A 24,129-nucleotide genomic window follows, 5' to 3' on the forward strand; every position below is an offset into this window, starting at 1 on the left:
CCTTTAATTGGTTCTTTGAAAATTGTTCTTTTAAAAAAAAAAGTACAAAATTAAGACATCTAATATACAGTAATACAGTGATAACCACAGCTTGCATAATGAGATGAATGGAAGAATGACTAGAGGAACATAAACACTGCATAACGAACTAAAACTACACACAGACCGAGGGGTAGATGTGACCAGACATTGTACATATTTCTTAAGAAATTACCTCTCTTAACTGACAATTTTTTATTTGCATTGCATTCAAAATGAGAAAAGTATACACTTTTGTTAAAAAAAAAAGAGAAGGAAACTCAAGAGCACTAGACTGGTGACAATGCTGAAAATATACAAACTGCAATAAATGGTTGTTTACATTCACAACAATTTGAAAATGTAGACACTTTAAATATTCAATGTTACATTTATTTTTCATATTTTATGTCTTGGATATTTTTATAAGAAACTTATTTTAACAGAATCATCAACTCAAGTGTAATGAAATAATATGAATACATTATACACACATTTCCCAAACAAAAGAAAAGAACAAATCTGAACCTGTAGAAAAGTGAAACATGAGAACCACACAGAAGGTTACTTGGTCTCAGCTGAATTCTGAAGGGGTTCAGCCTAAGCATATCATTTCTCAGAATCCAGAGACAGTCTTTTCAGCAAGGTTACTGGAACTAACAAAGGATTGAGAGGACAGGTGCCAGCCGTAGCCCAGTCTTTGTCCTTTGCTGGTTCTGTGACAGACTCTGTAGAGGATCCAGTAGTAGTCCTAAGTTTCTGTGTTAATACAGTAGAATCAGCTACATTCGCACATGGGACGTTTGAAGAAGCAGCTGTTTTTGAAAGCTGCGAGTGTAACTGGAGGAGGTGATGTTGAAGTTCCTCGCAGTCCAGTAAGGGGAGCTCCTCAGGCAAACACATCAGCATATCCAACAGCACTGCACTCTCTGAGGACATATCAGAAGGAATGTGCAAAAATATGAGGAAAAATAGAGATCTTTTCACATATGTATAACAGATTGGTTCACCCAGAATTAAAATTCTGTCATTATTTATTTACCCTCATGTCCTTCCCACATGATCGGCTGACTGACTTTTATGAAAGTCAAAGTCAATGGGGTTCAAAAACAACATTGATCCTCATTGACTTTCATTGTAATCTTTTTAAAGACAAAACAAAGGATGTCATACAGGTTTGGAACGGCATGAGGGTTGTTATTATGAGACATTTTAAACTGGGTTTAAGTTGATTAAGTTGAACTTCCACATTCCTGGGACAATGTGTAAAATGGCCATGAAGAGTATAATTGATTCCACTTTTTAATATCATAATAGAATATTATACGTAAAATGTATCATAACAATACATACCCATAGAAGTAAGGGATGAATTGCCGGTTATAGAGCCAACGCCACTTAAATATTTATAAATCTTGTCAAAATTCATAACACACTTCAGCATTCTTGGTTTGGATGACAAGTTATCATGATCTAACAGTCCCAATCGAACTAGATTGTGTCTATTTGAGGAAACTGATGGTGACACTGGATCAGTGGAAACAGGACTGGACACTGTTGGTTCTGCTTGTGATTGTAGTTGGCTTGGGCTTCTTGTCATCTGTGAGGATGTTGGTGTCTCAGGTGTGTTAGGCACTACAGGTGAATTGCTTGATGCATTATCCAATTTGCTAATATGGTCAACAGCATTAGAACTAGAGTCAGGCTGAATAAGAGATGCAGCTGAGGTAGTGAAAACGGCAGGATTTGGGCTCATGTCCGAGGCGGAAGGCCGATAGGGGGTTTTAGGGGACTGAACTGGGTAAAGTCTGGAGAAAGCAGGTGTTCGGCTGGTGGGATGTGGAGGTTCAGAGTGCATCAGGCCACATGGCTCTGTGGCAGAAATCACAAGCATCTGATGACAGAGAACAAAATAAACAGAAATTATTAACATTTTATCTGCTTTATGGTGATAAAAGGCAATAAAGCAGTAAAATACAGTATAATGTTTGTCATAAATGAGAGTCATAAGAGATCAATCATCGACAGAATCAATTGTTGAACTTACATACTTGTGGTGCATCAATGTAACACACCTGCGTGTATCACTGTAGTTCAAAAGTATCATAAGTAACACAACCTTATTGTCATATATAAACATTATCCATCATTATTTGTCTACTCCTTAGTTGTAATCCTGTCAAAGTAATGGCAAACCAGTTTCCCCCCCTCACAAGCTCAATAAAACCGTGTATTAATAATAATAAGGTTGAGAAATTATTGTTTTTGTGTGGTGTCAGGTGCATTTCCACATTGAAATGTCAAAAACAGACCTGGGAAAAGGCAGAGGAAATAGTCTTCTCATGGGATCTGGAGATTTTCTGAACCAGCTCTGCCCAGATTTCAATGGGAACCTTAGTCTTGTGATACTCCCTCCTCTGACTCTGAACCTGAAGATAAACCTTCTGCAGCATACGTGACTTCAGGGACTTTATCAGGCCTTCAATCTAAAACCAAGCAGTAATTGCATTACAATGGACATGTGCATGTTCATCCAGCTTAATCTGTTTTGGGTGATGGCAATGAGTTTACCTCTTTGAGAGATCGTCTGGGAACTTTCTTTTGAAGCTCAGTCAGATCTAACTCCGATTCAAAATTATTCTGTAGTTTCAAAGCTTGCAAAAAGCTCTGTAGATCTTTGCGAGCCCATCCTTTGCAGAATGATTTGTCTCTCACTGTCTGTTTTTGCTCAATGCTCTGAAGTAGAAAGCGTGACGGTTCAGTTCGCTGACGAAATGGAGGTTTCATAGTTGCGGATTATATAAAAGTTATGTCCAATGTACCTTGATATTGCCTGCTGTATAAAAAAGAACATGTTCACATTTAATATTTAAAAACTACCCATTAAGCTTAAACAAACTTTGTTCAGGAGCACAAAATAATGGGAAAGCAACATTTTATATTAATATACTGTAGCCACAAGTGGCAATCATCAGAGTTCAAACACTAAAAATGATCAGTAATCTAAATTAAATGTATCTTATGACCTAGTTTTTAGAGCAAAATCCATATTGAATCTTTACTGAAGTTAGGGTCTGATCATATGTGTGGAGCATTTGTGGACAGACGTTCAACATTTAAATGTAAAAGGATGTCACAGGATAATTTCAAATGAATGTGAAGATACCTTCGGTGCTTGGAGCCCTAAATAACAATGGTTTATTTCTTTTTCAAACTATAAATTACATTCCTTTAAGAAGGACTTGAAGAGGAAACTTTCAATTTCAACAAGAAAAGCTTTGTTTTCAAAGATTCTATATGGTACAAATTCTCTTCAAATTATGTTGTATGTCCTATCAAGGTTTAGTTATATTTTGATATATTTTGCACCTGAGAAACTAATGAAGGTCAGTTTAATTAATGGAGTTAATTACAGGAATGTATATGAACATCAAAACAGGTTAACTTACAAATGCCCCAATAATACCCCAATAACCTCACAACGAATCTTTTCAATCTCTGTAAAGTGCGCCAGAATCCTTAAAAACATGTTGTCTCAAAGAGCTTTCCTAAAGCCACTGCTTATATCTAACGTTACATGGCACTAACAGATTTCACACCACATGACATATTTTCAATAAGTAACAAGCTGTAGGGCAGCGCTTGACCAACGGACTATTTATTCACTTAATTTACACAGCTTTAAGGAAGGACTGCACGGTAACCATCAAATAAAATTACTTACAAAAATCTAGATGGAAAGTCAAAAGATTAGAAACTTCCGTAACTTACTAGCTTGTCACAATACAAGTCCAGCGGGGTTCGGTAGGGGCAGAGCATAGACTGTAAAAAAAAAGGGGCAGGGCCATATAGCGTAACGCAAGTAACCCGTATCTCACTACGAGCCACTAAGAGGCTCAAAAACCACGAAGCTGAAATGCGTTTTCACATGTCCGATTGCAAAGGCTTTTCTCGTTTATTATATCTAATTCAAAATATACTTTATATATCTATATATAAAAAATGCAATGATTAAAAAAATATTATAAAAGACTAAGCGGTCGTTTGCACTCATGTTCGTTTATACATAGCAGATAAGGCCTACAGAGTTTGCACCACTTGTCATTTGTGAAACACACCACTAGAGTCCGCTCAAACTTTTCAAACGAACACGAGTTTCTCACTGCAGTAATTTTAATATTCTATGAACTTTAAATACCGGTATACTATCACACTCGGTATTTGTCTAACGTTAAACCTTTTATGGTGACAAAAATACCTGAAATATATATATATATATTTAGCATACCTTGAACCTATCAAATTACCTTATTCTGGGTTTTGTTTCTCCCGCATGCAATATTATAGATCTATTTCCGCAACTCAGATCTGACATTTCACCAATTGTACTTCCGCCTGTGATGGAACCACTGGAGCCACAAATTACATTATACTTCATATCCAGTTCCGCCTAAATATAGGCATTCAGACATCTTTTCTTGTCATGAGAACTTTGACTGCTGCTAGCTCTACAATCAAAAACATTGGCAGCGGTGGGATTCGAACCCACGCCCCCGAAGAGACTGGAGCCTTAATCCAGCGCCTTAGACCGCTCGGCCACGCTACCTACAAGAAATAAAGTTTTTAAAAAGAGTTTCAGTACTTCCTCACTTCGTATCGACTTTTAATTATTGTCTAGGTTTAGACCAATTTTGTTACTAAAGATTAAATTATAACCCCCGTTGTTAATATTGACCACAAATGTAATCATATGACGTTTTTCACAGGTATATCGTTTTTGTGAACACCAGAAGCACTGAGGTCACCTTCACATGAGCATTGCAAACGAATCCAAATTAAAACCCAGAATCATAATAGAAAACAAAAGGTAGACAGATATAATAAGTGTATAAACAGACAATTAAGAAAGATAAATTAAATACAAAAGGAGGCATGACATTTTTTACGGAAAATGGTATGAAATGCTTGGTAAAGATGTAGGCCTAAAGAGGTTGTCATGAAGATTGGATCAATTCTGTGGTGATTATGACCTCTGCTGGTGATTGTGTGACATGATTTTACATGATGATGGATGTGAACGTCTCAGAACTGCGGTTGTTTCTGCAAAAACTGAGAGATGACAAGACGTTTTAGTGATTGATCGGATAAAACAAATTAAATGAATGTGTATGCCTTGACTGTTTTGGGAAATTGTATTATTTCATAAAACATGTTTGATTTCAAAATGGAAATAATTTCAGATAAGTTGTTATAGTATTTTACTGACAAACAGAGTAAAAAAACAAACAAACTATTAAACACAGCTCTTGCATCGGAATGCCTTGTCATGTTCACCATATACATGGTGCATTTAATCCAAACTTCAGCTGTCTAGATGAGACAAAACAAGGCCAAGCAAGTCAAATTGATTTACACAATGAATGTCAGGTTAGGAATTGTATTTTTATGATCACGCTTGCATAAAAAAGACAGAATAAAGATTAAAAGGAAAGTGATTTTAAGAAAATCTGATTCAGTAAATCTAAATATATCACATCATATTTTTCTATTTTATAACCTTAAGAGGATTTGCCTCAGAAGACTTTTCCATTTTAATATGGTTAAAAACCACTGCTGTCCAAATATGACGCGACTCCTGAAATGAGTGTCATCTGTATAGTTTAACATGAACTTAAAGTTGATTTTCCATAATGGACGAACATACACATAATGATAAAGATGATTATGTTTAAAAAGGACTGACAGCCTCAGACACCATTCACTTTCATTGCATCCTTTTCCATTAACGGGAACACTTTACGATAAGGTTCATTAGTTAACATTAGTTAATGTATTAATTAACATGAACTAACAATGAGCAATACATTTGTTACAGTATTTATTAATCTTTGTTAATGTTAGTTAATAAAAAATACAGCTGTTCATTGTTTGTTCAAGTTAGTTCACAGTGCATTAACTAATGTTAACAAATACAACCTTTGATTGTAATAACGTCTTAGTAAATGTTGAAATTAACATGAACTATTAATAAATGCTAAAGAAGTATTGTTCATTCTTAGTTCAAGTTAACTAAGGTAGTTAACTAATGTTAACTAATGAACCTTATTGTAAAGTGTTACCCCATTAACTGTTATATTGATAGATTATTTATTTGTATATTGTTGTGTTTATTTTATTGCTGTGCCAAAACTGAGAAATTGTAAGAATTTGTCTTCCACTTTTGTGTTAAATTATTGAAGTATGCCTTATGTTCACCCAATTAATTAAATTGGTGATCTTTAGAATCCCGCATTAAACAAATTTCATTAGTCTCAACAAAATGAAAAAGTAGGTCAGAGGTTTTTTGTGTGTACATATTACAGAAGTCTATTGCACTTCTTAATAGTTCCAAATTGTCTTAATGATGACAAAAGTCATGTAGCATCAGTATCAGTAAACCTAATTAATATGGGTTATCATTGTTTAATCTGTGTTGTTTTTGCCATTTCAGAGATGTTATCTGATTTTTCAGTCTGTATCTAATCTTTAGTCTAATTTGAAATGTATTATGTATTACATATTTTGTTTCATTGGTGTCAATTACCGATTTCAACCTCATAAGATTAACCATCATGACTGAAGTCATAGGCCTATTTGATTTCATTTTCTTTCTTTCTTTCCTTCTTTCTTTCTTTCTTTCTTTCTTTCTTTCTTTCTTTCTTTCTTTCTTTCTTTCTTTCTTTCTTTCTTTCTTTCTTTCTTTCTGTCTTTTTTATTTTCTTTCTTTCTTTCTTTCTTTCTGTCTTTTTTTTTTTTTTTTTTTTAAGTAGTTAGCCAAATGGAAAAGTAATAAACCCATCTGTGCCTTCAAAAAACAAACTAGGATGTCTTTGACCTCTAGGGGTCCTTGGCACTAGTAGGCCTACAATGGATCTGCAAATTATTGTTTATGAATTTTTGCAAAAAAAAAATAAAAAAAATGTGTTTGACAAAAATAAGAAGCAAGAGTTCAGCTAAATGTTTCATTGTGCGTGCCTACTTTAAAATGATTAAAATGTACATACAATTTAAATGTAGCCTATGTACAAGAAGTATATGATCAGGTAGGCTATAACTATTTTATTATGATATAGGTATGCCTGCTACTAGGCCAGTAAATGCAACACTCAGTTTTGTACAATATGTAATAAAAATATGTAGGGTTCTTTCTATCTGCCTAAAATAACTTTGGCCTGAACCAATTTCGATACTTGTCCGAACACCTGTGCACCATCTCTTTTGTATATGCAAAGCACATGTACTCAAATTCAGCTGTGTATGTACAGTATATTTAAGTTGGAAAAACCAAGGAGAGCAAAGCATGCACTGAGTCAACAGAACAGCACTCTAGTGTGGTTCGGACGCATTGGGAGTGAGGGTGAGAGGAAGAGGGAGAGAGAAAAGAGAGGTCGATCGTGATTGGGCGATGGTTTAGGGGGTTGGCATACCTCTCTGCTCCTTACTGGGGGATGGGGATGAGGATGGGAATTCTGGGAGGGGCTTCACAGTGACCTCATACTTCATATATTGTAAGCCTGAACCGGCATTAGGCTACCTAAAAATTCTTCCTTCAATCTAACCGCAGTGCAAAGAAAGCTTACATCTATTCAGCATCTGCCAATCTGACCTCTGTATTCTTCACCGGTCCGACGCACGACGTAGAGGTAAGTGAAATGGTCCTCTGTGTCCGCTAGAAAGGATTTTGCTCGTGCAGTCTATGCATGGCAAGGGCTCGGCGCGGTCGAACAGTCATTGTACTTGGATTTTCACGTCTTCAAATTGTCATGAACATCACGCATTTACTGTATTGCCCTTCTCACCGTTTTTCAAGTCTCACGGCTATTTTGCACGACCCAAATTAATACCCAGAGCCGACAAGGCAATGAATGAAATGTAAAGAATTCGCCGGGAAACCCGCAGTATGGGTTTTGTTATATGTTGGCATTCATGTCGAGCAGCCTATTTTCGTTTGGTCTCTCTGCGTGCGACGTTTTTCAATTTAATGCCGGATGCCGGTACGGATTTTGTGGAAAATGGAAATTTATCGAATAATCCAGTTATAATAGTAGCTAACAATGGAACTGCTTCGTTAATAGATGATAGGAATTCCTGTCTAATGCCTCCCTTCTTGACATGTCAAAACGTTATGTAGGCAACAATGCACAAAAAAAATATTTATTTATTATTTATATTAGAATTTACAATATAAATATAACATGAACGTATGTACGGTATGTATTGCACCATTAGAGTGAGATCTATTAGCAAGATTTTGTGTTTGATCATTGCTTTAATTTGCGTTTCGGGTGGGGGCGGGGCGAATCAATAGGGTCGAATTGCAGTGATGCTGAGAACACGACACGGCTTTGACTTTAAAAGATGCGGAATGCATCCATCATTAAATATATCATCATATAGGCCTATCTGTTTTATTTATATAATAGGCCTATTTATAGAAATGTTAATTGCTGACTTTGTTTTTTAAGAATTCTAAATCTAATGTAAGTCGAATGTAGGCCGATTCTTCGTTAACCGATGCAATGTGCTGATGTCCTGTTCGTGTTTTGTAGTTCTTGCTGGTAAAGTCGGCAGGCTCATATCATAGTTATTTTCCACTGGCACGTGAATGCCCATGCTGACGCACCATACCTCCAGTGTACATGACATAACCTCGAGAAGTAGGAGAGACATATGGCATGCCCTATTATTAATGGACATGGTGTGCAAGCTGCTGCAGTGGTGCAAGGCATGTACCAGTGTCATGCTTAGCCCATTTTATCACGCTACTTTTGGTTTTTGATTTTGCTCCACATACCGCAATACTGAGCGCATTTTTTTTATTAATGAGCGCGCGCGCGCACACACACACACACACACACACACACACACACACACACACACACACACACACACACACACACACACACACACACACACACACACACGTCCTGATGGTCATAATTTGACTGAACGGATTTTCATCTGTCAAGAATAATGTTTCAAGCATGCAAGTTGTTTTTGTTCATTATAATATTGTCAAGAATGACTAATGAATAAAGTGATAATTCACCCACAAATAAAAATTCTGTCATTTTTTACTCACCCTCATGTTGTTCCAAATCCATATATGTCGTATTGTTAGTTTTTTCCATGGAACGCAATAGATATATTTTTTAAAGAATCTTTACACAGGTAGGCCTATTGTCCATCCATTTATAGTGACCATGGGTGTCATGCTCCAAAAAAGGACAAAACCCTCCTTAAAAATAGTTCCTATGCCTTGTGTCATATGATAGCTTTGTGTGTGGTTGGTTACCCCTAACCCTAACCTTGGCACATTGTACCAGGTTTGAAGTCAAAAAGCAGTTGGTTCTAACATGTCTTGTAAGAGTATGCAATGCGCCAAAAAAGCAGGATGGAGAATGACATTTAAGGAGTAAAATCCCAAATTTTATCTGTTCCTCGCACAAATAGCTGAAATGGCTCTGAATATAGCGCACAAGTAATAAGGACTGTTGTTTTTTAGGTATTTTTGGAGTTTGACACTATTTGGTTACTATGAACTTGCATTGTATAAAAAATAACTGTGTGAAAATTCTTCTGAATTACTCCTTTTGTGCTCCACAGAATAAAAGAACACATAAGGAACGGCATGAGGGAGAATAAATTGTGAAATTTTTTTTGTTTTGGGTGAACTTTCTGTTAAATTAGATTATTTTCTGTGTTCTCAGAGTGCTGTCACCTTTATCTTCACATATTCTTAACATATTCATAGGGCTTGCTGTGTTGATTCCACTTTGGTATCTTGTTCATCATGTGACACGACAGAACTGACCTAAATATGTGTTCCATAATAAAATATTGACAGTTTGTCAATTTGCTTTTATGCTGACATGAGACGCCAAAATGACACTGCATGAAAAAAGAGAGCAATTAAAATACAAAAGCATTGCGAATTAACTAATTTCAGTGTGTCTCTTGTTCATCATGTATTGACGGATTATTTAACACTGACGTGTTAGTTCATTTCTAAATCTATATATCCCAAATGTTTCTTACTGAATTGTATTGCAGGCATCTAAAATGGAAATTTTATAAAAGGGACATTATTTTTCAAGGTTATCCTCTGTGCTCCCATAATCTGGTCTAATGAATTTATATGAACAAATATGGGAGGGGAAGCTACATACTGCAATGTTTTGTCATCTCTCCGACAGGAATTTAAAGGACAGAAGAGATGAAATTAATTGCTATCTTGTATGATGCATGAGAATGGATGATGAATAGTTGATCTCGTCCAGAATTATTTACCATTATGATATTTTTTTTTAATTCACATTATATGCTCAGATTAATCTATGATGTTCTTGTTTAAAACAAAGTGCTGGAAACAGAATTTTTTTTTCTTTGAATAGGATTTTTTCTGTTCAGATTATGTAAATGTGCCACAATACGCTTGTAGAGAACAGAATGTTGTAACGTTCCTTGTGATTACACTTTCATTTATGTCCTTATGACCTTCTCAGTATGCCAACCTCCTTTTGTCTTGATAATAATTTTCTTCCCATAAATGACATGAACATATCTTACATTTTTCCCCTTACTTATTTTTTTGCATTTTACCTAATTAATTGTGATTCTTGAATGAAAACAAAACTGTAGTTAATAGGCAGACACGTCTGACCTTTGTTATATTTAATTAATATGATGTTGAGATGAAAAACCTATTGAGGACCTTAGGCCAAACATGTAACTTTTTTCATTTTCAGCTTTCTTTTCCATTTCATTTTTAACAGGTGGCAAGTGTTTGCCTGACTATTAGTAGTAGTGAAAATAAACTATAATGGGTACAATCTCAATCAAACTGAACCTATTAGAAGCTTGCAGAAGCCCATTATTTGGCAGTGCCGAATTGTTGGTCAGGTCAGACACTACATCATACTAGTCTGCATCAAATCAATTGTCTTTGTTAAAGGTTATAGGAGCATGTATCTATAAAACTATGCAGTGTGCAATAAACTCTTGAGAGCCCACTTGACCATAACAGTATCAAGGCTTGAATAGAAAGTGAGACCAGGGGTTAACTGGGTTAGTTTTGTTCATTTAAGTTTGTGGTCCTAACACACTCATTCAAACCAATTCACAGTACATTTATTAAAAAGATAATACCTGGAATAATGTGGTTATGCTACAGCCCACTGATCACTCCTTGCAATGTTTGAACTTAGAGCCTTTTGACATTACCAGCCCAGATCTATAACCACAGCACTGGGGCCCGTGAAAATTCTCACAGTAGAGCAACACCAACGTCATGGTTCCCAGGGAATGCGTGAATTGATAAAATGTAGACTCTGAATACAATGTAAGTAGCTTTGGTTAAAAGACTGAAAACAATGGGCAGATTCAAATATTCAGATTCATGTTTAAAGCATGAGTTTTCTTCTTGATGTTATACTTTTTTCACATTCATCCTCTCCTTCAATGTGATGTAATTGTAATAACTCCGCCTGAGGCAACTTTAAATTATATCCCATGGAGAGATGACAAGTCGAGCCCTATGATATAACAGCAGATAAGGACATTTTTGCAATTATATAACACATCTCATTGAAAGATGTCATGCACTATAACTACGTGTTCACAGACACTAATTAACACATTGGTGCTAAAGTCCTTGGAGAAGTTATATTTTCATGCATCTTCAAAAGAACTAAATCATTTAAAAAAATCACAATTGTTTGGAACTCATTAACGGACCGTTATGGAGCCTCACAGATTCAACTAACCTGATGGAATTTGCTAATTGGTGCTTAGATATTTTTTTGTTCTCTTATTTACAGAGATAAATTCATTTGGGGTTAATAAGGGTTACTAGACCTAGACTGACCGAGCATGAGTTAGGTTAAGGAATCTAGGCAAACACATTGATCCGGCCCAATGGAAATATCAGACATCTGTTGAGTTTAAGCAAACTATCCCATTACAAGTTGAAGGGCAAATGAAAGACTAAGAGAGACAGTCACATGGAAATTTGGAAATCGAAAATTGCATAGCAATTGGCAAATGAACCATGAGTGAATAGGTTTTGTCACAGCATCACAAAGTGCTGCCCCATACATGTTTGCCAAACCCAAATAAGCGTTCGGACATGAAGGGTTTTCCCATTACAGTAGTGCATCAATGGAAAAGTACCAGGGCTTTCTCAACCGGTAAGGGCCCAAGGGGGTGCAAACAATGTTTGCTCTGTGACTTGTTCGCAGTGTTGTTCCCACTGCACGGATTTTCTGCCTTTCAATCCCCGACACTCACTACCCATATATGCGTGCCTGCACACATCTGCCTACCCATCCGCTCCACCTTCCCCTGGATGTCTCTCGCCATTATTTCCCAAGTCCTTTCAAAAAATGTGTTTATTTTCCACTGGGAACCAGGGCAATGCTGCTCAGTGAGAATTAAAAAAAGGATTAAGGGTTCTGGCAATAGGAGGTGGACATGTCTGTGTATGTGCGTTGGCTGAGGGGCGTCTGTCTCGCATTTGGGCATGGTTACAAGTTGCCGCTATTGATGCCAACCTGCTGGCGTGTTGGCACGGGAAGATAAACACTGCGACATGAAGCACAAACCTTGCACTGTACTGAGCTGATAAGGACCCTCACACAATTTTTTTGTAAAGTTCAATCTTGACATCCTTGAAACGTAAAATGCAGTAAATAAAATTTGCAAAGGGACAAAAAGTTGAATGTCACATGGACCCTCTTTTTGGGTCACAGATCATAACGTGATTCTCAAGTAGAAATCTCATTGTAAATCTCTTTCCATGATTGACTGTCCACAGCTCTTAGGATGAAGATTGAAAACGGCCTGCCTTGCTCTCAGCTCCCTGAGGCCCCTCCTCAGACCGGCCTACAGTTTACGGTGGCGACAGAAGAGGACTTTGATGACATCATGGCCATGAGCAAGGATATCTATGGTGGACTGGACTATCTGCCCTCCCGCTATCAAGCCTGGCTGCAAGAGAGCAACCGCACTGTCATTTTGGCTCGCAAGCAAGGCAAAGTGGTAAGAAAGCGGATATGGAGAGATTTTCTGCAGTGCGTGTTACACCCTCATTCCTTCAAAGGAATAGTTCACCCAAAATGAGAATCATTTATCCATCACCATGTCATCCAATCTCATATGACTTTCTTTTTTGGGGGAAACATGTAAGGAACATACAGGATATTTGAATAAATGTATTGAAGGGCTGCATGATTTGGCCCAAAAATTATATTGCAACTATTTTGTCATTTATTGCATTTCGAATTGTGATATGATAAACATTTAATCTCAAATGCAAACATAATAGCTTCTGCTAAAACATCCAGGCAAAAGTAATACTAACAACAATTATAATAATTGGTTTAACTTGTATTTTTAATTTATAATTAAATGTTTTAATTAGAGTTCATTATAAATTATAATAAATCATTTTTATATTTATATTACTATTGTATTAATACAATACAATACTTTTTAATATAATTTATATTTTATATTTATATATATTTATTATTTTCTTTACTTTCAAGGGTAAACCATCCAGCTTTTATTTAGGCAGAAAAGTTTCTATGTTTAGTTGAAAACAGGTTGATAATTACAACTCGAAAGGCTGAAAACTTCTGTCCACAAACATTGTGTCTTCTGAAGCCAAACAGTGATAAGGTTTTTTTTAAAGGTACACTATCTAACTTTTGTGGTTAAATAACAAAACTACATACATTTTGCGGAAGAACATTGTTTTGGTTGTGCTTTGGCTCTGCATGACTGTGCGGATTAATATGGTTCTTTCTCATAACTAAAAAAGAGAAAGATTATCCTACTGCTTATAAAACATTCACTAATAGGTTTAAGAGATATAACCAGTTTAGATGGAAAGGATCTCAAGCTGACTAGCTGAACTGTAGCTTTACCCATTAATAGACACGGTACTTCCTTGAAAATAAATTCCAGCACAGCGCTACAACAATCCATATTGAAATGACCCTTCACAGTAATGCTTTACAATAAACTCTGTTAGAGAGCTACATATGGCAATTTATATGTTTAATAAAATACCTTTATCACCTGCTGAGTTACAAAAAAGGCATCTTCTCATCGCTTTTACAACATTTCAAATCCCTCAGTTCTCGCCATCTCCAAAAAGCCAAGCAAATGTTGATTCTGGTTTTATTACGAGCTCTTTCGTGCTCTCTATTTGCCAGCAGACTCTCCATCAGACTCAGCTTTTTTAAAACGGTGATTCCCCGGAGGTTCGAGATTTAGCGAGCTCCGTGTCAACCTTTCTCGCTCTTTGTGACAACTATCCTATGCCACTCCAACACCATACGCATATAAAAGTAGCCGCAGTAACTTTTCCCTATTTCTTGGATATGAGGAGACACGCACGGGCGAGTGACGTTGGTACGCAATTTCCTGTGAAAACCATCCCTCCCGGTCTAAAATATAAACACTTACAATAGGCTTACCATAGTAAATCATTATTTAGATGTTGTTCATTTTGATAGTTACAAAGTGTACCTTTAAATTTATTTATTCACTGAAAATTAAACAGCTTGACAGACCCAGCCCCATTCATTCATATTATATGGAAAAGACTGACCAAAACATTATTCAAAATATACCTTTTGTGTTCCATGAATGAAAGAAAGTCATGTAGGTTTAGAACAAAATGAAGGTGAGTAAATTATTTGTTAAAAACTCTCCCTTTCCTGTATTGTAGATAAAACTTTGGTCTGCTTTTTATGCAACTACATTTTCCAGATTGCACTGGAGTCAGCGTGTGTTATTGATGATGGTGAGACCATGCTGGTGGAAGGGCTTCGTGTTGCCCCACAGGAGAGGGGGAAAGGTGTGGCAGGGGTACTTCTTCGGTTTTGCTCTCAATTGGTTAAGTCCAAGTACCCTGACGTTAAAGTCAGCAGATTGACAAGAGATGACCAACTGGGACCAAAAGACTTCCAGAAATACCGGCTCATCACCAAACAGGTAAGAACCATTTCCAGTAAAATATAAACATTTTGTTTAGGTAAGGTTTTATCTTGAATAAAACCAGCTAAAGCCACATTGTCTCCATTCTGTCACCAAATTCAAACGTGAAGGGAATCCTCCTGGTGCGCTTCCATGCTGAAGACCTAAAATTACGCCTTGCTGATCTTGGGCCTAATATCACTATATCAGGGGAGAGTCTGTCCACCACAAACATCCCAGTCCATTTGGAGCCAGCAGAGGTGCACCAGCTCTTCTTAAGCGATGTTCTAATGCAGGGTGTCCTTCCCAATGCTACCATCGTTCAAGATTGGCAGCCCTTCAAGCCTCTGTCTAGCAACATGGACATCCTGCTGAAGAAGGACATTGATTGGATGGTTGATGATGCCAGGCGCCCAACCATGGTCAGCTTGTGCACCTTCCCATTCCATGTGCCAATCGGTGATGACTGGTACTACCTCAACATCGACATGTTTGGTAAAGACCTGACACTGGCCATACAACAGCTGTTGTGCCACCTGAGGCGCCACACTGGCACTCTGAAGGGTTACGTCATGTGTCAGGTGTTCCTGGAGCCCGCGCTGTGGAAGCCGATGGCCGATTTCTTTAGGGAGACCCTTAAAGTGGAGCTGGTGAAAGAGTACACAGAGCAGTGTGTTGTGGAGTCTGATGTCATTTAGTCAAGGAGCCTCAGAAACAACTTCCTTAAAAAATTAGACACCAAACTTACATAAGAGGAAACATCTCCTTCAAATATGGCACCTAAAAAAACACCTAAAATATCTACTTTAAAGGGATAAAAAAAAAAATCTGTTCTATTCCGCTTAATGAAAATGCTCTCATAGGATTTAATTTATTTTAACAGCAATTAATTAATTAAAATAAAATGCATGTAAGTGAACAAAATAGAATAAATGTGGTAGATGCTTGTTTAGGTTACTTAATTTATTTCCATATGCAGTACTGTAAACAGTGGCGCTGACAGGACAGGTACTGGAAAAGAGGGAGCAGTTCCAGATTATATAAAATTAGGGACCCAAATTGTTCCAGGCCCTTTCATTTCTGTTAGCATTGCTGACAGTGAAAGCATATTTACTCATGCTGAGTTGAAAAGAAAACTGCACAATCTTTAGGGCACTTTATGATAAAAAAAAAAAGGTATCTCACTTTAGTGTCTGTTGCTTTTTCAGAATGTGGCACTGTAGCTGCTAGAGTATTTAGAGGGGGGAAAAAACAAGAACAACATTTGTTTTTTTTTAAAGGGACTTTATGACAGGCTACCCATATGCAAATCAAAATGGTCTTTAGAGGCAATTTTAATTAACTTGAAATAACTAACATTACCACATTGGGAAAATGTAATCTCAGATTAATCACCTTTCTGATTTGCTCCTCGAAAAAATTGCCTTTAATAATATTTCCTCTAAAAGTACTTTGCAGTGCTTTAATCTCTGTATCAAATGATAAATGTCTGGCTGAGAACTTGCTTATACATTTAGATTACAGTCTCAAGTTTTTGCTTTAAGTACTTGAACCTAAAATTAATTTCTATCAGTATTTGTTAACTAACTGTAGATTTGAAGTGCAATACACTGGAATATTGCTAGATGTACATTCAGGTAGATACGATTAATTACTAAAAATGAAACAGACAAGTACAATTGTTTTTTTAATTCATATTTTATTTCAAAAATTATTATAAACTGACTGATTGGATCACATTTAAATAAAAAATGCAGAAAATATAACTAGGGATATATATGGTATACATATATAGTTCTTAAATAGTCAAAATCATTCAGTTATAATTTAATGCAGGCATCACTATGTAGTGATTTTGTTACATTTTACATATGATTCAGAAGAAACGTGATCTTAAGGAAATTCCTCCAAATTCAGTTCTCCAATGAAAAAAAAAAAAAAACTCATGGAATCATGAAAACAAAACCTCATATTCTGGACAATTGGAAACCTGAGCAAGACAAGTGACAGCCACTCATCTCAATGAAGATTTTTATTTTTAAAGTTGACAGACAGACACAATTTATCCGGTGGAAAAGAATGGATGAAATCACCAGTGCTCCTTTTTATAACGAAGATAAGGACACATCATCTCCTTCTATTGGCCTTGTCTTGGAAGAAAGTGAAGTGAAATATTGCCAACACAGATCAAGAAAAACAGAAAAAAAGCCTTCGGAACCATATTTAGTTCTTTTGCCCCAAACCCAGATTGCAGCATGCTCTTCCCTGAAGAACTTTGCCAGAATGAGAGACACACAGTCCACACTAGCAAATGCATCGCTGTTTGTTTATCAAATGGCTCATTTTCTGGCACTAAACGGAAGGTTAAATGAAACAAAAGTTCTATTCATTTATATCTTAATATATATGTAAAAAATATAATATAATATAACTTACAGTTTCAGTCCTCACAGATTCCACTCCTATTTTCAGGCAGATCTAAAGGTCAGTCTGTATCCACTAAACTGAAACCCTGAATTTCTTTACTCTTATTACTAATTATGTGTCTGGCTTGACTTGATTTGGTGGACTTATTTTGTATGCTTGTATGAACTCTCAACATCCACTGATGAAAAGGAGGCCACGTCTCCTCCATTTGGACAGCTGCATGTGGGACTTGTATTGCGGTCAGTATACAGGCAACCTTTTTTGATTCTGAAAGTTAAGGCATTTGGAAGATTATTAACTGCAATTCAAATGTCAGTTTATTGCATTTGTATAGGTGTACATACATATACACATTTATATGTTTGTTTGGGGGGTGATGATTTGAAAGGGAATTTTTGATCAAAATCTTTCATGGCTGAAATCTCGAAATCCTTCATGTCTGCTATGTGCTTTCAGAGAAAATGGTCAAACTCAATTTAAAAATATGTAGTCGAGAAGCACAAGGAACATTAATGCTTCAGTTTCCCATGGAAATGATATTTTCTCAACTCAAAACACTGAATATTGGCCTTTAAAAAGCTACAAATTATGTTAGAGTCAAGCATCCTTGATATGCTATTTTTAATTGGCCTTTTTCTCCTCTCTAAAGCACTCGTCATATTTAGACATGATAGATTAGAGACCCAAAATGTGTACGGTTTGTATTTTCTCTTGTACATAGTGCAGTGTATTTAGATTTAAGTGTTATGTATTATGTCAGTTTACCTTAGGCTACGTCTACATTAATCCGGATAGATTTGAAAACAGAGTTTTTGTTTCAAAACGTGCTCCATCCACACTAGCGTTTTCAAGCATTTTCCAAAAGTTTCTCATCCACACTGAAATGTCGGAAAACGCTAAATTCACCTTACAGTGCACGCGTAAACCCTCATAAAAGCTCACTAAGATGATACAGACAGAACAAGCCATAATCAAGTTATCACGCAATTCTTCTGGCAGGATCCTGCGTCCAGGTCGCACTCACTCATAATAACATATGTTTGGTCTAAAACGCAACTGCTCTCATGTTTTGCCGCATGACAGTAAATGCGAGTGAATTTTCTTGTGGATATGAAGAGTGTGCAAAGTAACATATTTTAGCAACAGTGTGAAAGTGAATAGCACATAACAGACACAATATCTATTGGTACAATATGCGTCACATGACTGCGTCATCGTTTTCAAATACCTCCGGTTTCACAGTCCAGACAACAATGCGAAACCGGCGTTTTCAAATGTATCCACTTTGGAGAGCGTTTTCAAAAAGCTTCGTTTTCGTTGCTAAAAATGCCATCTCAGTGTGGACGGAAGGCCAAAACGGAGAAAAAAAAGATGCGTTTTCAAATGAAAACATATTAGTGTGGACAAGGCCTTAGTGGTTCGGTCACTTGCCTCTATATTTAGCTGTTACTTTCTTTTGTCATTTTTATCTGTGAGACATTTGCTAATCCAGTAATCACTAAAGAATATTTCTCTTTTGTTGTTGTTTTGATCTTTCAGCTCCACCTTTTAGCACTTTTGATGTCTAATTGCCTTTCCAAGTATTTGTGAATTGTGCAGGTGGTTGTAACTCTATATTTTACACAGGTCCCAGTGTCAGGGCAATGAGACTATAAAAGGTTAGAGGCATGTGACCACCTGATGGTGTAGAGATGTAAAGGATACGTTGCCCCTTGTTTTGCTGGCACACGTGGAGTGAACTTTAAACCTATTTCTTTCAATTATGAAGTGGCTTTTCACTTTCTTTTTCTGGAATGGAAAAATAAGACAGGTTGCAGAGGGAGATGAGGGATGAAGCCGCGGCTATGCTAGGAATAGGTGGCGAGGAGAGGACGTGATCCAGATCATGTTACCACTCTAAAAATGAGTAAACATTAATTTTGTATTGTGCAGATGATCTTTAGCAAGAGAGGCGATCAGGTCTTGCGTTTGTAATTTATTTAGGAAGACAGCACTCTGTGGTAGACAGACCACCCTGACCAGCATATCTGGTATTTCCCAAGCTCTGGTTTGTTAGACTCAGCACTAAAGTAATACCTCGAGTGCTAAGACATACAAAGCAAATATATACATAGGCACTTTTTATCCTGTATAACTGTGGGCCAGTTAAAGTTTCAGGGCTCGTCTCCGAGTAAGTGAAACTGGATAGCGAAAGTGTCATCTTGCGTATGGGTTCACCCCAGACTCCCTTTACCTTCCACCTGATCCCCATCAGCTTGACACATGGAAATAGTGAGCAGGAGAGGTTAAAATAAGAAGACTCGAGACTTTAAGCCTCATCATTCAAATGCACAGTCCTTTGCCACGCTGCTCAGTACCTATTCCTGATTTTTGTTGTCTATTTCACGATGGTATCTTTTATTTTTCATTTTCCTGACTGCTCTGTAATGTTTATGAAGGGCTTTACGTGTATTAGAATCAGCTGTGTATTGTATGATTTGTGAACGAAAACGAGAGGAAAACCACCGGGGAGATTTGTTTTTATTCCAAGTCACTATTCAAACCTGAAAACTTAACTGAAAGCCTTATGCAGGTGATATCAGTTGAATCGATGATTTGCACTACCAGAGCTCCAACTCTGTTTCTCCCGTTGTTGTTTTCCATAGAAAAAAACCCATATACTGTGTCTATACACAGATGCTTCTGAAATGGCTAAATCACACAGGTATTTTCACTTGTAGTGCACTAAGCTATTTTGTTACATTTGATCTACAAATCTCATTCAGTATTTGGAGGTAAAATGCAACTAGATCCCGATGCAAATGGTATTTTATCTCATGCCATGTCAGAATCATCCAACTCCGATTGGATTAACCATTCATCTAGCTGTTCTGATGTGCTGCACTTTATACTGTAGATATGTAGATATTCCAAAGCACAGTGGGGATCTTCATAAAACATCAGTGTGTGTTGCTGTAACAGTCATGGTCATTCAGTGGATAACACTATATATTTTTTTGTAATCGAATAGGAGCGTAGGCCTATATCTGCATAACATTTTTAAATTCAAGGATATTTTTATGAGTGTGCTTCTCACTTGATAGGCTATCCATAGAAGTAATAAAGCTCCTACTTAATGACCGTGGTCTGAATAAACCACACTGTACCTGTCTGAAACCGCTGATGGACATATTTACCACTATCAGCAAAGCAGGGACCATGATTTCTACAGACCTCATGAAGGTGGTGGTTTGAATGTCCATGTCATCCATTCTCTTGATGCAGCAGTGGCTGTTGAGTTTGTTTTCACGCAAGTCTTCCCATTAGCCCTAGATACAAACCGGGTGTCATGTTTTGTGTGTTTGTGCAATTGGAACATACCTATGATGGGAAACTAATGCTTATGGTTGAGATTTCTAAAAAGAAAAAGAAAAAAAGAACTCATGGCCAACTGTCAATCAAGAGGGTGAATACAGTTTCAATGCTATAAAGGCATTTTGATTATATGATAATTGTTTTCCTTTTTTTTTAAAGATTTTTTTTTGATCACCCAATATGACTGCTTATTCTCAAGCAGTGATGTGACAACTAATTGAAAAGTATTTTAGTATTTTGTTACCTGTTTCTTTTTTCAGAGATTGTGAGAGATGCAGAACTATTTTAAATACAGTAATTTTTTAAAAACCTTATAATCCATGAGAGGTTTTTGAAATGTGCATGTTGTGTGAGTGGGTGGGGAAGGGCTTTACAACGAGCATGAAACTAGATTTACACTGAGCACAAAGACCCTGTAATGACATTTAGAAACTGTCAAAATGAAATCGATGATAACGTACAAATTATTGATGGAAGATTAGATAGGGTATTTAAAAATGGTAAGGGTTAAACTTTCTTTTTTTCCTTTTTTTAGCCATGATATACATTTTATTTAGTATTGATAGCCTATACTTCGCTGTGTATAAAAGGATTTAAAAATCTGATCACTGATCGTTTTTTCCTGCTCTTTTTGCTAGCGATATTTTATTGTAATTGTGTGCATCTCTATATACCTAGCCTATTTCTTTGTACACTTAACAAATAGCTCAGCTTGAATATTATAATATACAATATATATTTAGAAATGTATCCCAAACTAGAAACTGTCACTTCTTAAAATCATAAAATCATTACAGCAGAGGTCATAATGTGTAAACTGTAGGCAGTGGTTTATCTATAAACTGTAATTTGCTATATTTTTTGTTAGTATTGCTATTTTATGTTGTTTTTATTTGTAGGTTTTTTTTTTCTTTTCTTTTTTTAGATAACAGATTTACAGGTCTAGATCAATGTTAAATCGAGCAAGAATCCTGGCTGGTACACTTGTTATAAGAAATTATTTGCAAAATTAACTTCATTCCCTATTTCACACATTTAACGTACATTCCCTATTCTTTTAAAAACAAGAGTTTAAATTTGCCTTTACTAAATGCTAAATGTATCAACGAATGTGAGTAGTAACTTGTAAATGGATGGATGATCCAGAAGCAGATTAAAGTGTGACTATAGGCAGATGGTATGAAGGGACCTTATCTTACTTACTAGTAATGGATATGCCAATAGCCATGAAACTAGTCTATGTGCTCTATCGTATATTGTTACATTAAATGACAATGAAATGTGTATGTTTATAATGTATAGGACAAATTTACTGCACGTAAGTTTTTGTTTACCTCTAACATTGAACAAAATGTAAATTTATGTAAAAATCTAGAACGTCTAAGGTCCGAGCTATGTCTCTGCTGTCAAGTGTGATGAGTAATTATATTTACAATTTCCCAAAGATCACATTTTGAATGCAATAGAAACCCAGGTGAAAATACGACTGTCATGTTTCCATATTCTGCCATTTAAAAAAAAGCCCAAAACCATAAGATCAATACGGTCTTTGACAAGACCCCAAATGTTGAAATTCTGTATATTTTCCATTGAGATCCTTCATACATATTGGACTTTTTGGAGCTCAGTTTTTATGACTGCAATAAGTGATTGAAAACAAACAGTGTCACTGCAGTCTTTTCTTGGTTAATGTCACCCTTTTTGTTGTGTTTTTGTATTGCTTTACCTTGTGCATAACCATTTAACATTTTTAACATTTGAACTAGTGCTTATGTTGGCAGAGTGTTTGTCATTACCATTGTAACAACGTAACCATAATGAGCTCTATCTTTAATGGCATCAGATGTAATGCAGTAATTCCTTTGCAAGAGTGAAAATATGGCAGATAACAAATGGCTTTATATGAAGACTTGTGACTAATATTGTTGAACAAATGCATTTGTAAAAGGACTGGTGAGGTTTTAGCCACTTGCTGTAGTTGCAATGCAGTATCAGAATGAACAAAATGTATCTAAATAGCATAGTTTAGATGTTATTCGCTAAGTGATGTTTTGAATTGATGTATTAGAATAAGTGTTTTATTTTCCAAATTGTTAATCAAAACTTAGTGTTAGAGATATTTGTGTGTGTGTGTTTACCTAACTGTATATTGTGCTATTTAGCAATAAACAAACAAACAAAACAAAAAAGAAAAAAAGAGAGAAAAAAATCCCTAAAACAACCCTTAAACAAACAAGGCATAGAATGAATTCAAAAATGTTAAGAAGAAAACCCCACAGGAAGTGAACGTTGATGCCAGTGTTAAATGGCAGTTAATCTGAATAAATGGGAGCCTACATTAGGGTTTTTTTTATATGCATAACAATGTGTATTAACAGAAGCTCAGCAGATGCTTTCAAGAGCCCCTTTCACACAGCGCTTTGAACCCGGCAAATTGCCGGCAAATTGCCAGAGTGCCTTCTGTGTGAACGCAAACACGACCCGGGACTGATGCCGGGATCGATGCCGGGTTGGGGACCTAGTAACATTGCCGTGTTCAGACCCGGAACGCGCGCTGTGTGAACAAAAGCCGTAACCAATGCCGTGTCGTAATGATGACGCTGAAGTGAAGTGAAAGCAGGCTAGTGAAACGGTACGTAATGCGCTAGTTTATGATCGAATCAGAGAAAAAAATGCACAAGCGTGGTTTCTCCAGAGAGAAATCGCAGCTCATAAGCAAACTATACACGTTGCTGAGACATTACATGTCACATCGATGTCACGTGTCTTTCCGGAACATACACGGGTTGTGTGTGAACGCGCTCTCTGATTCCGGCAAATCTCAGTGTGAATGAAGCAAAATCAAACGAACCCGGGTCAAATCCCGGGTCGCTTTATCCGTGTATTTTCCGGAATCTCTGTGTGAAAGGGGCTAAGGTGACCTACAGTTCAACACAGTACACAAATCACATTACAGAGAAATAACAGGACAAGCAGCTGACAATACACAATGCTTGCCAAGCTAGGCCTTAGTCACCAAGAAGAAACCCCTTACAGCTGCAGGTTTAATACAACTCTGCTTACTAATTACTTTAACTCTTAGCCAGGATGCTTGGTATGAGGACAACTAATTATGTGTGTTGTTTCTTAAGCGTTTAATTTCTTTCCACAAGGATGGGGTTTTTAATTCTTTGATGAGCTGTTATTATTGATGGACTCATAAGTCCTTGCAAAATGTGCAGTGCTGCACAGTGACAGTATATTAACCTTCCCAAAATCTAGTGCTGTGTCTTCAGGCCCACTATTATCCATAAAAACGTATGCACC

At 36.5% G+C, this 24,129-nt stretch overlaps 2 protein-coding genes and 1 non-coding gene across 4 annotated transcripts; 1 reads left to right on the forward strand and 2 right to left on the reverse strand.

Moving 5' to 3' along the window:
• Positions 1-280: 280 nt before the first annotated feature.
• Positions 281-3,806, reverse strand: snapc2 (small nuclear RNA activating complex, polypeptide 2). 2 transcript variants are annotated; one of them, XM_056268652.1, is made up of 5 exons: positions 3,790-3,806; positions 2,590-2,851; positions 2,331-2,504; positions 1,372-1,912; positions 281-947 (listed from the first exon to the last, which is right to left on the reverse strand). In XM_056268652.1, exons 2-5 carry the CDS (start codon positions 2,803-2,805, stop codon positions 628-630), a joined length of 1,251 nt encoding a protein of 416 aa, XP_056124627.1. In that variant the 5' UTR covers positions 2,806-2,851; positions 3,790-3,806; the 3' UTR covers positions 281-627. The 2 variants fall into 2 exon arrangements, with proteins under 2 accessions (XP_056124627.1, XP_056124626.1); XM_056268651.1 differs by having other exon boundaries at positions 2,590-2,854; positions 3,790-3,804.
• Positions 3,807-4,542: 736 nt separating this feature from the next.
• Positions 4,543-4,624, reverse strand: trnal-aag (transfer RNA leucine (anticodon AAG)). The gene has a single exon. It is a non-coding gene; the product is annotated as a tRNA-Leu (tRNA).
• A 2,922-nt stretch (positions 4,625-7,546) lies between these two features.
• On the forward strand, positions 7,547-16,643 carry nat16 (N-acetyltransferase 16). The gene is made up of 4 exons (XM_056268657.1): positions 7,547-7,700; positions 12,872-13,095; positions 14,836-15,060; positions 15,174-16,643. The coding sequence occupies exons 2-4, from the start codon at positions 12,880-12,882 to the stop codon at positions 15,738-15,740; spliced, it is 1,008 nt and encodes a 335-aa protein (XP_056124632.1). The 5' UTR covers positions 7,547-7,700; positions 12,872-12,879; the 3' UTR covers positions 15,741-16,643.
• The last annotated feature ends 7,486 nt before the right edge of the window (positions 16,644-24,129 follow it).

This window comes from Rhinichthys klamathensis, unplaced genomic scaffold, assembly GCF_029890125.1.
Source record: "Rhinichthys klamathensis goyatoka isolate OS25496 unplaced genomic scaffold, OSU_Roscu_1.1 h1tg000275l_1, whole genome shotgun sequence".
In the NCBI taxonomy this organism is placed as follows: domain Eukaryota; kingdom Metazoa; phylum Chordata; class Actinopteri; order Cypriniformes; family Leuciscidae; genus Rhinichthys; species Rhinichthys klamathensis.